The following is a 15,373-nucleotide window of genomic DNA, read 5'->3' as shown; positions in this document are numbered from 1 at the left end:
ATATAAAGCGAGGTCATACTCTATTTGTCTTTCTCTTTCTGACTTCACTTAATATGAGACTCTCTAGTTGACATCATGTTGCTGCACGTGGATTTCTTTCATTCTTTTTACGGCTGCGTAGTATTCCATTGTTTTGATGTATGTACCACATCTTCTGTATCCACCCTAAATATCCTGACTGTCCTTCTGTCTGTGGACACTTAGGTTGCTTCCATATCTTAGGTGTTGTGAATAGTGCTGCAGTGAACATAGAGGTGCGTTTAACTAGCATAGGATCCAACAAGCCCGGTCTTGGGTGTACATATGGACAGAAGATACGGTGCTTTTAAAACGGCAGTGTTTCTTTCTGGTCGAGAGATGAATCGAAATTCTGAACCTGAGATAAATAAATCAATGTGTTCCCGAAGGGAAAAACCAGATCCAGAGCTCTGACCCTAAAGACAGCAAAGACACCGATGACAGAGTCATAGGTGACCAGTAATTGGAAACTGCCTAAATAGGCCACTTCTGGAGATGGCTCCTTTACCTGTGAGCAGGTTAAGGTTCTTTGGTTATTAGCGAGAGGGAAGAAGTCCTTGGGTGGTGGGGCCCCTGTGCTGGGTGGTGGGGGCCCCTGTGCTGGGTGGGTGGGGTCCCTGTGCTAGGTGGTGGGGTCCCTGTGCTGGGTAGGTGGGGTCCCTGTGCTAGGTGGTGGGGTCCCTGTGCTGGGTGGTGGGGGTCCCTGTGCTGGGTGGTGGGGTCCCTGTGCTGGGTGGTGGGGGCCCCTGTGCTGGGTGGTGGGGTCCCTGTGCTGGGTGGTGGGGGGCTCTGTACTGGGTGGTGGGGCCCCTGTGCTGGGTGGTGGGGGCCCCTATACTGGGTGGTGGGGGGCCCTGTGCTGGGTGGTGGGGGGCCCTGTGCTGGGTGGTGGGGTCCCTGTACTGGGTGGTAGAGGGCCCTGTACTGGGTGGTAGGGGCCCTGTGCTGGGTGGTGGGGCCCTGTGCTGGTTTCTTTGGGCTCCACTGTTAGGGGCTGTGATCTGTGGAGTCTGGTCTTTTTTTTTTTTGCTTTCTCTAGGACCGCTCCCGAGGCATATGGAGGTTCCCAGGCTAGGGGTCGAATTGGAGCTGTAGTCACCGGCCTGCGCCAGAGCCACAGCAACATGGGATCCGAGCTGCATCTGCAACCTACACCACAGCTCACGGCAATGCCGGATCCTTAACCCACTGAGCAAGGGCAGGGACCGAACCTGCAACCTCATGGTTCCTAGTCGGATTCGTTAACCACTGCGCCACAACGGGAACTCCTGGAGTCTGGTCTTGGGAAGATGATTCGAGGAGCTCGGCTTAGGTCTGGGGACGGGGCAGGGCTGCTCAGAGCCACCTGGAGTAGGGGAGGGGGGCTCCTCAGAGGGGGTGGCGGCAGCTCCTGTCCCAGCTGGAGTAGGCGGAAGCTTCCAAATACCGTTACAGGAGTTGTTGGTGACAGTGGAAAACTCCTGACTGTCCTGTGTGCGGAGAGCCTAGGGCAGACGCCTGTCCAGCCAGCAGTTTGTGTGGGCAGAGGGCAGAGAGAAGCAACAGCCAGGAAACACATCACAGTGTTACCACCTGCTTGCCTCTGTGTTGGCACCGCGGGGACTCCGGTAACTTACATGACTTTTTTTTCCCCTCTTTTTTGGTCGCCCTGCGGCATGGGGAGCTTCCCGGCCAGTGATCAGGTGTGAATGACAGTTGTGACCCTTGCCACACCTGGGGCAGCGCTGGATCCCTCAACCCCGTCGGCCCCGGGGTCGAACTCGGCATCCCTGCGCTCTGGAGACGCCACCGATCCTGTTGCCCCACAGCGGGAACTCCTAGCTGGTGTTACCTTCGTAGTCAGAAGACGAAAATAAATTGAGGAAATGGTTGTTGTGAAGGCAGAAACATGGGAACTATTTCAGGCATGAGCGACGGAAGTTGAATTTAGACCTAAAGCCTAGGATTGCAGCTCTGCAAAAATAGGAACATTTGCGTCTCTAGCAGAAATGAGAAAAGCGTGCGGTGGGAGTTGGTTTAAAGTGAACTTGCTTTGGAAATGTTTTCTGCCGTCGTGCTGGGGTCAAGAGATGCAGCTATGGCCATGTGTGTGCTCGTGTCCACCAGCACAGGGGTGGGTTGCGGCCGCGGCCAGAGCCCGGCGGGGGCCTGTCCTCGTAGAAAGGCCGCAGGTGACTTGCGGTCCCAGGCCACGCGGTCTGTGGCGGAAGCGGTGAGGCCTGGGCGGGTTCCCTCCGCGCAGCCCGGCCTTCGCATCCTCACTGAAGCATCTCTCCTCTGACCACGCAGGTCGGCTCCCGAGAGCCAGTGGAGACCCCTGCCCTCCTCCGGACAACGCGGCGAGGTCCAGCCCTCGCCGGGCCGTGCGGGTCCCTGCCGGGGGCGCTCTGAGCTCCCGCCTCCGCGGACGCCCTGAGCCTTTCGGAGTCGCCTTGAGGAGGAGACGCAGCTCGTCATGAGCTCCCAGAGCCACCCAGGTAAGCTGGGCCCCGTGCCCCCCATGAAGGCTCCCCGTGACTCCGATGTCACCCTTGTGGGCGCGGTAACGGAGCGCCTGGGCGAGCGGTGGCTTCACGTGCACAGCGGACGTCCCCACCGCAGGGCAGCAACGAAGGCCCCACGGAGACGCGGGCCTGGTCTCCGCCTTGGCTCGCCAGCCGCTGTGTGTGCAGGCCACCTGGGCTCTGGGGGTGCCTTTCCTCTCCAGCCGCTTTGTTTCTGGAGGCCTGGGGTGGGGGCGGCACTGACTCTGGGCCGGGCCTCGGGCCGAGTCTGAAAAGGAACACGATTGGTGCCCATCGGTGGCGGCCACGGGCATCACTCCTGGTGCCCAAGGCCTTTATTCGGTGCTGTGCCAAGCATCTTAACTGCATTGAGTGTTACAGGCCTGCCACCTGGTCGGGAGCAGTGATTCGTCTGAGGTCACAGAGCTAGTAGGTGGCCGATGGGATCAGAACCGTGGTTGTGTGGCTTTTGGCTTCCCAGGTGTGTTGTGGACTTCTCCTGCCCCCTCAAGGTCACAGAGCACCCTCCCATGAAGCGGGGGGCCCCACCTTGTCCCGCCTGCTGGACCGCCTCCTGGCCACTGGCGCTGTGCTGCCCAGGCTGCTGCCACGGCCAGCACAGCGTGGTCTCCGGGGCGCTCCGATGTCAGTCTGTCCTGCGTCCTCCTGCCAGGTGCTGGGCATGCTTGAGGCACCTGCACCCATGTGGCTCGGGCTCCGGCTCAGCGGGGGTCGGGCTTGGCCTGGTCTCTCCCTGGGGATCGGCGTCCACACGTGCAGCCCCTGTCCTTGGGCCCACGGGAGTGGTCTGCCTCGCGAGAGCCGGATTCCGATTCAGTGTAGGTGGGTTGATCGCCGGAGGAGCAGGGCGGGTGGAAGTCCGGGTGGAAGCGTGTAAGGTGTTCCCGGACAGCGCCCAGCCGTCTCCCTCTGGTGCCCCCCACCCCTGGCCTAGACAGCAGCGCCAGTCACGCGCTCTCTGTGGGGTTCTGCGTCTTACCTTCCTTTTCATTTCAGTGCGTTCGGAGCATCTGTTGATGTCGGTTTGTGCATAGAACAAACTTGTTTGGGTAGCTCGCTGTGGTGGCGGCAGTGGACACATCAGCCCACACTGGCCTCGCACAGGCATCATCCGTCTGTTGGGAACGTGCACATCCCTCGGTATCTCCGTGGGTTCACACGCAGCGGAATTCCCAGGTCGGTGGGCAGGTGCGTTTAACGCTTGACGCGCCCTCTCACTTTGCTCCGGCAGCTCTGTCTCGGCGTCTCCGTCCTGGTGTGCGAGCAGCCGTCTGTCCTTCCTTTGCACCAGCACTCGGGGGACTCAGGCTCTTTCCTGCTTGTCAGCGGGCTGGGGAGAGTGATGCTTGGAATTTACGTTACTGGGGGTGCGGGCGGACGTTTCCGTATGAGCAGCTCTAGACACGGTCACCTCTCAAACACGCCACCAGGCGCTCGAGGAAAGAGAATGCCCGTCCCCGCTAGTTTCGTCTTTGGTCTGACGCAGTCCTAGGAGCTCCCATTATGGCTCGGTGGTTACGAACCCAGCTAGTGTCCATGAGGATGCAAGTTCGATCCCTGGCCTCGCTCCATGGGTTACGGGTCGGCGTTGCCGTGAGCTGCGGCATAAGTCACAGACGCGGCTCAGATCCCGTGTTAGTGTGGCTGTTGTGTAGACTGGCGGCTGTAGCTCCAGTGGGACCCTGGCCTGGGAACCTCTATATGTCGCAAGTGCAGCCCTTAAGGAAAGCAATCTACAGCGTACATCAGCGGTTCAGAAATACGCAGTTGACCCAGGAATAGCACGGGGGCCACTTGCACGTCCGTGTGTCGTTTACAGTGGGCCCTCTGCATCTGTGGCTGATTCCGTGATCTCGTGCCCGCGGCGGCCCCCGGCCTCGGGCGGTGGAGCTGCTTTAAGCAAATCCGCCGTGAGTGGGTCCTCGCAGTCCAAGCCCCTGTTCCTCAAGGTCCAGTTGACGTCTGTGTAGGAGAACATGAATTTTTCTGTTGTTCCCAGTTGGTCCTTTTTCTGTCGGTACCAAGTGAATCGCGTTGTTTCAATCGCTGGAGCTTTGCTGTTTCTTGTCTCCTTGTTTTCTAGAGAAGTGTGTGCTTTCTACTCTATTGTTTGTAATATTCTTTTCACAAAAAGACCATTTTATGGGCTGTTTTTTGCTTTCTGTGTTCCAGTGTGTTTTCCGCTGCTTCAAAACTACGGACTGTCAGGAGTTCCTGTTGTGGCTCAGCTGGTTAAGGACCTGGTTTTGTCTCTGTGAGGATGTAGGTTCAATCCCTGGCCTTGCTCTGGGGGTTAAAGACTCGGTGTTGGCGTGGCTTTGGTGAGGGTGGCAGATGTGGCTTGGCTCTGGCGTGGCTGTGGCTGTGGTGTAGACCGGCAGCTGCAGCTCTGATCCAGCCCCTAGCCTGGGAACCTCCATATGCTACAGGTGTGGCCCTAAAAAGAAAAAAAAAAAAATTAAAAATCCCCCAAACTAGTGGCTGGATCTCTCGGAGGCCCTGGTCTCATAAGCGAGTGCGGTGCAGCTGTCTCTGTGCTGTGAGTCTTGTCCCTTGTTTTTCAGTCTCTTCCCCAAGGCTTCCTCCTGGTTTCTTTTGCTGACGGGCTCTCCCGTCCACACTCCTCGCCCCCTGGCAGGTGTGCTCCCCACAGCCTGTCTCTTAGGCGGACGCCTAGCGGGGTTCGCTTTCTCTCCTTCCACGCGGCTCACGTCGGGTTGAAGCTGACTGCGTCATGACCTGTCCCGTGTGTGTGTGTGTGTGTGTGTGTGTGTGTGATGCCGGACCCCACTGCCTCGGTCCCCTGGGGGGGGGGCTGATCCTCGTCCAGAGCCTCCTCCCTCCCCTGTGGGGACAGGGCTGCTCGCTAGGGCTGCTTTCCCACTGCCGGGCTCCCATGGAATTGCCTTGTTCTAGAAAAGTCCTCCAAGTTCCTTATCAGCCGATGGTGCTCCTTCCCCGGCCCGGCCTTGCTGCAGACCCGTTCATGGTTTTATGTCTGTGTTGTTGTCGTTTTAGTGGCTTGGCGGGGGCGGGAGGTAATTCATCCCGACGTGACTTGTCCAGCTGCTGCTGTGAACAGGGCGTTGCCAGGTGTTCTCTGTCTTGGGCCGAGCAGCCCAGCCCCGTGTCTGCCTCAGCATCACCGGGACGTCTGGGGCCGCCTCTCCTGGCCGCACCCTCCCTCCGTCCCTCCCTGCGTCCCCCGTCCTTGCTCAGGCCGCCGCCGCTCCTGTGTGGCCCTCGGGCGCCGGGCCCAGGGGGGTCCAGCCGCTGTGGGTTCCTGCGCGCACGCTCGCAGTGCAGGCTGCTTGGCCCTGATGCTCAAAGGCCCTTTTTGTTTGAAGTGTAGCGTTTTCTCTCCCGTGTTCCTTGCACTCGCCCTCCGCTGCTGGGTGGGGCGGCCCGCGATTTTATTGCCGTCCTTCTGAACTTTGCCAGAGCCAGGCCCTGGTGCTCTGACGTAAAACTGGTAACTGTCGGGGCTTTATTGCTCTGAATAACTCTGCCTAATGATGTGAGCGGCCCGAGGAAAGGGCTCGGCTTGGTTTAGTCCAAGGGGACTCTTCTTGGAGGGGGGAAGGACGGAGGGCAGGTCTGAGCGGCGCTGCTTCCCGCCCCCCGGCGCCCAGGCGTCCCCTCTTGGGGCCTGGCTCTCAGGGTGCAGCGCCTTGAGGGCGGAGCCCCGTCCCAGACTCGGGGGAGCCTGGGCAGGACGAGCCCAGGCGCCCCTTCCGCCCCCTCCTTTGGTCTCCTTCGACGGCCCCGCTCGTCTCGTTGCGGTTCAAGCAGGCTGGGACGTCAGGGCCTGCCAGACTCTGTCATTCGGCCCCCGTTTTCCCACCTCCGACCCCCAGGGCAGCACCCCTCCTCGCAGTAACGTTGCTGCCTGGAGGAGACGCTGGACATGTCCCCCAGCCCTGGAGAGGTGCCACAAGGCCCCACCGCACTCTCCGTGGAGACTGGTTGAGCAGGGCTGGAGTCGAATCGTTTACAAGTCCCGCCGCTCCTGGTGTCCTGAAAGAGGCAGGCCTGGTGTTGCCTTAAAAACAGGACAGCCGTTTTGAGGGAGCCTGGTGTGTGCAGCTCGGCTTCAGCCTGGACCACACCGTGATGTCTTAGCTTTCTGTTCAGTCTGAAACGCCCCGTCCACATAAAAGCCGCTGAAACGCCTGTGTCAACAGTAACTTAGGGACAAGTGAGTTTCAACAGTTTGATTTCTTCAGACTCTGCAAAGTCCCGATCCTGTGGGGCCCCCAGGAGAGGTCTCGCGGCCTCGGCTGGACCAGAGCCGGAGCCCCGGGCCGCGTTGTGGAATCTTGAGTCTGTTTATTCCAGCAGGTTTGGCCCCCACGGTATTATGTTTTTCTTTTTGTCTTTTTTTTTTTTTTTTTTTTTTTTGTTGTTGTTGTTGTTGCTATTTCTTGGGCCGCTCCCGCGGCATATGGAGGTTCCCAGGCTAGGGGTTGAATCGGAGCTGTAGTCACCGGCCTGCGCCAGAGCCACAGCAACGCGGGATCCGAGCCACGTCTGCAATCTACACCACAGCTCACGGCAACGCCGGATCGTTAACCCACTGAGCAAGGGCAGGGACCGAACCCGCAACCTCATGGTTCCTAGTCGGATTCGTTAACCACTGCGCCACGACGGGAACTCCGGTATTATGTTTTAATACAGAAATGGTCCAGAAGGAAATGAGTGTAGAGCGTTGAAACCGTGCTTTGCAGGGGTGGAGTGTTTCAGGAGTATCGCAAGGTTTCAGGGGGAGGAAGCGACTGTCGAGGGCCTGCCGTGCACAGCTGCAGATTCTGAGCTGCTGGCGGTGGGTCGTGGACCCTGCGGGAGCCTTGGGCCGCACGAGGCGACTGCAGCGCTGGGGAGCCGAGAGTGGCCTTGAATGAGGCTGGGGAGGCCCAGGCCTGGGCTTCCGGGGGCGTGGGGTTCAGCGGGCGTGTGCGGCTGGCAGAGTCCTGGGGGTGAGGGGAGGGCCCGGGGCTTGAGATCACGCCCGTCAGAAGGTGGGGAGCAGCTCGAGAAGAGCTTCATGGTGAGAGCTCCGTGAGGCACGGAGAGCCCCTGGTGGCTGGTAGGCCTGGGCGTTCTGGCCTGGGGAGAGAAAGGCCTGAGCCCTGGGGACGCAGGGCGAGGGGACCAGTCCCCGAGGCTGTGTCCACTCCAGGTGTTCCTGGGGAAACAGGGGAGCCTCACTGTCCAGACTGACCTCGGGGTGGAGATGCTGGGGGGCCTCACGCCCCGCAGGCAGGGCTCAGAAGCGCCCCGGGCGCCTCCTGCTGCAGCATGTCCCCCAGGCCTCCTGCGGGCACATCGGCGGCTCTGGCATTGTCACTGGCCCGGATTCTCCTCACCGTCATTTTCTGGGATCTTAATCAGTCAAGATTTGTTCTGGAAAATCATGGAGACATAACGACTTCTTTTTCAACCTGCTTCTCTTTTTTGATCCTCAAATTGTGTTTTGTCTTTTAAAAATCACGAATTCTCAGGCGTTATGAAGCGCTCAGAACATTCGCTGTCAATGAAGCATTGATGGTTTGTTTGGCAAATTCTCTGAAAATTCTTGTACAGTGTGTGGAACACTTGCATTTAGGCCTTTTTTTCCAAAGCCCCCATTGTAGAAATGCAAATTTCTGAGTTCTGAGAGGCTGAATGTTGGATGATTAATGACATTGAAATTTAAGAATGAACTCCCGGGATGTATTTGACATAGAAAGCCCCGTAGCAGGATCATTAGAAACCATTGAAGGCGCTCGATGGTGGAACAGAAAGGCCGTGATTGGGGGGCCGGCGGTGGCGGCGCGGGTTCAGCGTGGCCAGGTGCGCGGTGCGGCCACCTCCGACGCCGGGCTGTGAGGGCCCGGGCTGCTCTGTTTAAGAAACCGCAGACGTTTAAAACGTAGAGCAAATCAAGGCCGGTTACGTGCTGCTGCTGCACAAAGCCTGCTGTGGTTTCAGGCCCAGAATGAACAGCCACCGCGTTCTGGCGTCCGCTTTACAGTGACTGCCTTTGTTTTGCACGCCGGCCCCGCGACGCGAGCCAGGGCCCGCGCGTCCTGTTTGACGCGTGAGGAAACCGGCCGACTGCCGTCCAGTGCTTATTAGCCCAAGGTCAGGTATCGCAGGGCCCTCGGGGACCAGGATCTGTCATCTGCCCTCGAGGGACGGGTGCCCCCGGGCCGGGCAGACGCCGGGCGCACTGGGCCGGTTGGGAAGCGCCTGCCCGCTTGGTGGCGGCCCAGGCCAGGCCAGGCGGAGGGAGTACGGTGTGGTCTCTGAGCAGAGAGACGGTTCCCGGAAGGGATGGGTGAGCTGAGCGGGAAGCAGGGTGGGGGCTCGCCTGCCCATGGGGCACAGAGGCCGGGATGCCCAGAGGGCCTTTGAGGCCCGAGCGGCTGGCAAAGGAGGCCGGGGCAGTGGCGAAGGGCTGTGGGCCCCTCGTCCTGGCCCCGCGCTGTGCCCTCTCCTGGGACCCGTGCTCTGTGCCCCCTCCGTTTAAGAGCACGGCTTTGCCTTGCTGAGCTTCTTGGCTCGTGCCGGGTTGGGGACGCGTCCCGAGGGCATTGCTGGACCTGGCCGAGCCGCTCGTTGCCAGCCTTCGGGAGCGCAGCTTCCCTCGGGCCGTTCTGCTCGGAGTGTTTGTTTCACTCGCGCCCGCGAGCCTCCTTCGGGGTCCCCGGTTCCCGGGACCGGGGCGAAGCACGGACCCTGGGAGGAAAACTGTGACGCTGGAGAAAGAATCCTTGAGGCAAGTGGCCTTCGTGTTTTAAGCTGCTTTGTTGTTCCCGCTGAGCCGGGAGACGTTGGGAATGTTGGCCTTTGAGAGGGAGGGTGCGCCGTGTGGGGCCGAAGGAAGTGTTGTCACGTGACGTTCACGTTTGCCCGCCCTTCCCTCTTCCCACAAAACAAACTGATGCGGGGCCGGGGCCGGAGGTGGGGGTAGGGGTGGGGGGACCTTGGGCTCCTCTAGACGCGGGGCTGGCCGTCCCTGCCGCGGCTCCGGGGCTCCGGGCGCGCGCAAAGGGGGTGGGGGGGGGCGCGGCCGCAGCGGGTCCGGGGCTCTGGCCACTTACCCGGGTCATGAGCCGGGACGTCCCCCAGTGGCCTTGTCCTGTTGGGCTTCAGGCTCCGTGTGCGCCCAGCCTGTCCTCTGCCTGGCGCGCCCGCTGCCACTGCTTGAGCGCGATGATCCCGACCCGGGGCCGGAATGTTCCAGGCGGAACTGCACCTTCCGCGCTTTGGGGGTTTTCCCGTGACAAGCCATGTTCCTCGTGACAGCCGTTTTCTAGCTTCTCCCAAGACACAACGCTCTTGAACGTAGTAGGGAGGCTTATTTCAAAGTGATGCAGACGCAGTAACACACACACGCGCGTGTATCACACCTGCTTGTTTCTGTCCCTTGTGCAGTAGGATTTGTGAAGAGCGATGCAGACGGGGACTGAGCCTCCTGATGGCAGGTGTCCCCGGTAACCAAGGGGGACTTTGCTTTCTGCATGGAACTGCGTTCTCCTGGGGTCTCGTGAGCTCTTTGGCACAACACACTTGCTGGATGTTGGCGACCGGTTATTGCTAAGCTGTCTCCTCAGGCCTTTCACTGAAGGAGCCTTTGTGATTGATGGCAATTCGTTTTTTAAAGTTTTAAACTCTTAGGTCTCTCTCTTTTTTTTTTTTTTTTTTAAGAAGATTGCAGTTGTTCAAGGTGCTACAGCCAGGAGAAGACCTCATGTTTTGAAAGCTAAAAATTCTGCCTTTTTTTTTTTTTTTTTTTTTTTGTCTTTTTGATCTTTTAGGGCCACACCTGTGGCATATGGAGGTGCCCAGGCTAGGGGTCGAATCAGAGCTGTAGCCACCGGCCTACACCACAGCCACGGCAATGCGGGATCCGTCTATGACCTACACCGCAGCTCACGGCAGTGCCGGATCCTTAGCCCACTCAGTGAGGCCAGGGATCAAGCCCGAAACCTCGTGGTTCCTCGTCGGATTCGTTTCCGCTGCGCCACGACGGGAGCTCCCAAAAATTCTGTTTTGACTTGTTTGCTTTCATAAGGAAGTTTATTCCTTTTTAAGTGCAGTATGTGCGTTTTCCTGGGACGTTCTCCGTAGACATTGAACTTGGGTCATCACCGTTCTCTTGCTGGCCTCTTGATTCGGCAGGGTCCGGGCCGTGCTCTCGGAGTGAAGGGAACTCCACGGGACGTGCTCCTAGCACAGCATCCCAGATGCTGTACGAAGAGCCCTGTCTTCGCCTGTACAGTGGGTGTGTTTCAGGGTAGCTGCTCCAGGGTCAAACGGTGTGACTCAGAACTCTTAATCCTGCTCATTTTCACCTTCATGTTGATTTAATCCAAGTCGGGGGCTGACGGACTGCTTCTTACAGCCCCCGCCCGCCGTGGTCTGATCCAGAATGCAGACCTGCCGGCTGTTCTTCTGTGCCCCCAGCGCCGCCCGGCCCAGCACCGGTTTTGCCCCAATGCCTGCAGTCTCCACGTGGCTTTGTGTCCGGACCACTCACGCCTGGTCCCGGGGAGCTGACCGCGTACTTCCGCCGTCTCACTGGAAGGATCGGGAAAGGAGAGGCAGGTTAACTGGTCCCCTCTAGGAGCCTGTCCATAGAAGGGTTTTTTGAGAATTTGAGAAGGTTCTGGGAAGGTTCCGGGGACGTGGGGAGTGGAGATTTTTGTTGGGGAGTTTCCGCAGAAGCCGGAGGTGAGGACCTGGGTATTTTGTGGGGCTGGCCAGCTTGCGTGCGCTGCAGTCGAGTCACTGATGGTGACGGTGGTGAAGGCAGTGGCCAAGGGAGGTCAGGACTGCGCTGATGGGCGTCTGAGTCGCCCCTTAGCTGTCCACGAGCCCAGGGCTCTGAGTGACCGGGACAGAGGTGTGGCTGCTGCTGAGGAACCGGGTCCGCAGTGGCCAGCGTCTCCCACGGTTGCCGCGGAGCCAGGCGGCCCGGCGGTTTCACACGAGGATGCCCCGTCCGTGGGCCTTTGCGGGGGCATCTTGCCTCTTTGCAGATGATGCTTTGACCTAGGAGGTTCTTTTCTAAATGCGGATTTGGACCTCAGTGTCCTCGAAGGCTCGGGGGAGGAGATGCTTGTCTCTAGGCCCTCAGCGCCCGTGGAGGGAAAGACACAGCGGCACGTCTGTGCCCTGGGCATGTTGGGGGCTTGGCCTGAAGTGCTGACGCCTCTGTGGTTTTTCTGTCCCAAGGAGACCTGCTTTTAGGAAATGCACAGCTGGCCTCTGAGGGGGCGGGCCAGGAGTTTGGTTAGACGTCCCCACGGGGGCCTCTTGGCCTCTGAGAAAGCCCGGCTGTCTGTCTGCTCATCCCTCTTTCTGCGATTTGGTACCCCCCCCCCCCCCATCATCCCTCGGTTGTTTCATGGTCATTTCTCCTGGTGCCGTGAAAAAGCAGGGGTGGGGCTGGGCCAGCAGGTCAGTGACACAGGTCGGCCTCCTGGTGACCAGCGTGGCACAGTCGCATTTCACGGAAGGGCTGGGGGGCGGTCCTGGTTGGGGGTGGTGGCGGTGGTGGCACCTGGCAGGTGAGGAGCTGAGAGACCCTTGGGCTGGAGTCCACCTGCACGTGCTGCACGGGAGACCCCCTGCCCCGGGGTGGGGGTGGTTGGTTGCTCCTCCTGCTTGGTCTGTGCTTAGATTTCCTGCCCCTTCCTGTCCCCTCTCAATACCTCTGTCCAGGGTAAAACTCCCACGGCTGGTGGCCCTGGCCTGGACAGAGGCATGACTTTCTTGGCGCCCAGTGGGCTTCCCCCGAGCTGTCCTGTCTGTGAGGCCCGAGGACTTGGTGCACAGAACCACGGGCCAGGGTGTTTCTTTGGGTTCGCAGGTGCTCGGATTTCTTTTGCTGTTCCGTGGCTCCTGTTGCGCGTGGGCTTGGGGACTGGTGGGCGTGGACGTGGCCTCCACAAGTGTAGTTCAAAGGAGAGGGCGCGTGAAATGCCTTTCCCAGGAGATGCGGGGCTGGGGCTGGGCTCTGGCTGAGGGAGGTGCTTTCAGGCGTCAGTGTTGTTTATGAGAAGAAAAGAGCAACGTGGGTCTTTCTTGAGTGGCTTAAGTTGCCCTCTGAGAGAGCATTATATTAGCGTTTCTCAACAATTTCCACGGCTGAAGTCTCTGGGCTGCGCCAGGGGCATGGGTGGGGGAAGGCTGGCTTGGCCACGGGGCAGAGGCTGCTGTGTGTCCACCGGCTCCTGTGTGCCCACCGCACCCCTCTGCTGAAGGAAGGTCGGTGGGGCTTGTTGGCCTGGCCTGGGTGCCTCCCAGGGGCGGGCTGCTTCGCCTTGTACCAGGCCTCCCCCTGCAGAAGGACCCTGGCCTTGAATTCTGCCTTCGGGCAGTGCCTGCACGTGTGGTTGGATAGGAAGGTGGTGGAATGGCCAACAGCCGATCCTGTGTCTTCTCCCTGGAGAGGCAGGGGTAGGGTTCCAGGTAGTACGGCCCTAAACTTACAGACCTTCTGCACTGGAAAGGGGGTGGACCTTCGTGTAACGGGGCCTGGCCTGCCGCACCTGGTCACACGCTGGAGGCACCAGGGTCCCAGGGGCCAGCCAGTGTCCCCCCCACCCCCCCGGACAGGAGCAGACAGGCAGCTCGCATTGTTTTACATTTGTCTCGAGTCACTGATCAAAATGGCTTGTTAGGATAACATCTTTACCATTGTTTTACTACGAAGCCAGGTTCTGTATTTTCTGGTTTTATGTCAATTAACACATAGTTTTCACGAGTTTTTGTTCAAGACAGGTTTCCACGTATAATACTTTGGGGGGTATCTTTCGAGTTAATTCTACACATACGTTCTTGATGGAAACAAAACTCTGGCCCCAGAAAGTTGAAGCTGAGCTGCCACAGACCCTCCGCCTGGGGCGGGAGCTGCTCGGCCTGCCCACGTGACTCGAGGACCCCGCTCCAGAACCTTCCATGAGAGGCTTCCACGTGCCGCCTGCGCGGAGCCTCTCATTTGCTTGGGTCGCGCGTGGAGTCTTCCACCCCGGCTGAGTGCAGAGGCCCGTCGAATGCAGTTTCCACGTCCCTTCTAGATCAGATTCATCAACGTCCATGGAAGCCCCACGACAGCTGCAGCGGACTTGGGAAAACTGCCTGGAAAATAAACACGAGTTTTTCTCCTGTTTGATAGAGTGATGTCTCAGTTTTGAACATTAGAGTCCAGTTTTGGATTTAAAAAGCCGACCCGAGGGGACGTTGACCTTGGCCTGTGCCCTTGCTGTGTAGCAGCCCGTGAGTGAGGTGTTTCATGCTGTTTGATGCTTATGCCAGTCCTGGGGGCCCTGGAGGGCCCGCCCCCAGAATCGAAGACCTCTGTGAGCTCTGCGGGGCCAGGAGAAGGAGTTCCACGGACCCCTTGAGTGACGGGAGGGGAGCTGCAGCTTGCTCCGGTGAGAAGAGGGGTGATGGGCCGAGCAGAGGAGGTGGGGGGTGGGGGGTGGCTGAAGCCCTGGGGCTCCCCGTGCACCAGCTTTGGGCTACAAGGAGGCGCCCTGAGAGGTCACAGGGCATTTGCTCGGGGACCCGGGTAAGACGTGTGCTGGGGGCAAGGACCGGTCCCCTGACTTCGGAGGTCTCCCTCGGCTCCTCCTTGGCCCCGTCTCTTCTGTGAGCAGCCTGGGCATCGGGTCGAGGGATGGAGACGCAGCCTCTCCAAGGCCACTGGGTCCCGGGGACACCCTTCCGCAGCCCTGCTTAGATCTCGGGCCAGAGGCGCTCAGACCCACGTCTGGTCCTGTCTCTCCAAGTCCGGCGCCCGGGGTTCCCCACGGGCGTTTCCCCCGCTTTGTCCTTTTCCTTCCCCCGCAGAGATAGTGGACGCATCCGGCCGGCAGGAATCGTCCTTCCTGTGTTGGTCACTTGTCCCGAGCCTGGGCTGGGTCCAAGCTGCCGGGTCGGATCTGTGGGGCACCCGTCCTGTGGGGCAGCGCTGTTCCTGGAAAGCTGGGTCCCGCCCGGCCAGGGCCGCCGGCTGCATCCTCGCTCCTTGTCACCGCGCACGTGGGGGCAGAAGTTGTGTGCGACAGCGGATGTGCTGCTAATTCGTCCTTGTTCCTGGAAGCGCAGTGGGAGCTCCCAGCAAAGGGCGAGCCAGGCCGTGTCCGACCCAGGCGTGGCCGTCTGACTTGGTTGCTAATCACCACGTTTTAATTAAGGCGGAAGCGTTTGCCTTTTTCCTCGCCTGCTGAACTTAGGTCTCGTGTTGTTTACTGTAATGAGCCGTGATTTCTTCCTGTCAGAGAGAGGTGACCAGCTTCTGGTGGGGTTTCCACGGATGAGACGGGCAGGGCCTGAGCAGTCCCGGTGTTGGTCTGGGCACGGGGACACCGCCAGCCTTCCTGGTGGTGTATTGTGCCGGTGAGGCCAGACGAGGCCCCAGGTGCACCTGCCGCAGCGTCTGGGGAGAGTTGCTGTTTGTCCCCCGCCCTCGGGCCTGTTTGTGTGACAGCTCGCTGTTCAGTGGGAGTGGGTGTTGATTCTAGGCTGTGAGCTGCAAATTCATTTGTATAATCTTTACCCGTGTCATCCCCCAGACCCCCGCACAACCTAGAACCCCGTCTGACCATGAGCAAGACGTGGGTCTCCAGTGGGGGTGTGTCCTGTAATGCCTTGCCCAGTGTCCCCAGGACCGTCTGAGGCTGTTGCAGCCGAGCATCCCATGTAGGACGGGATCCTGGGATGGAAAAGACTCCAGGAACCCAGGGGACCCGAGGGAAGCGTTGACTTTGGTTAGTAATACATCAGTGTGAAGAGTGAGATGCTGCCGTTTGCAGCAACCCGGGTGGACCTAGAGC

At 59.6% G+C, this 15,373-nt stretch overlaps 1 protein-coding gene across 4 annotated transcripts in view; it reads left to right on the top strand.

Moving 5' to 3' along the window:
- The window catches only part of HDAC4 (histone deacetylase 4), a 279,030-nt gene that overhangs the window by 40,531 nt on the left and 223,126 nt on the right, over positions 1-15,373 (top strand). For all 4 annotated transcript variants that reach the window (XM_021075899.1, XM_021075896.1, XM_021075897.1 and 1 more), the window contains exon 2: positions 2,308-2,495. In XM_021075899.1, coding sequence (XP_020931558.1) covers positions 2,474-2,495 — 22 coding nt within the window. In that variant the 5' untranslated portion in view covers positions 2,308-2,473. The remainder of the gene's footprint in view (positions 1-2,307; positions 2,496-15,373) is intronic.

Source organism: Sus scrofa, chromosome 15 (genome assembly GCF_000003025.6).
Source record: "Sus scrofa isolate TJ Tabasco breed Duroc chromosome 15, Sscrofa11.1, whole genome shotgun sequence".
In the NCBI taxonomy this organism is placed as follows: Eukaryota; Metazoa; Chordata; class Mammalia; order Artiodactyla; family Suidae; genus Sus; species Sus scrofa.
Note: the sequence above shows the minus strand (reverse complement) of the source record. Positions and strands in the feature narration are given on the sequence as shown.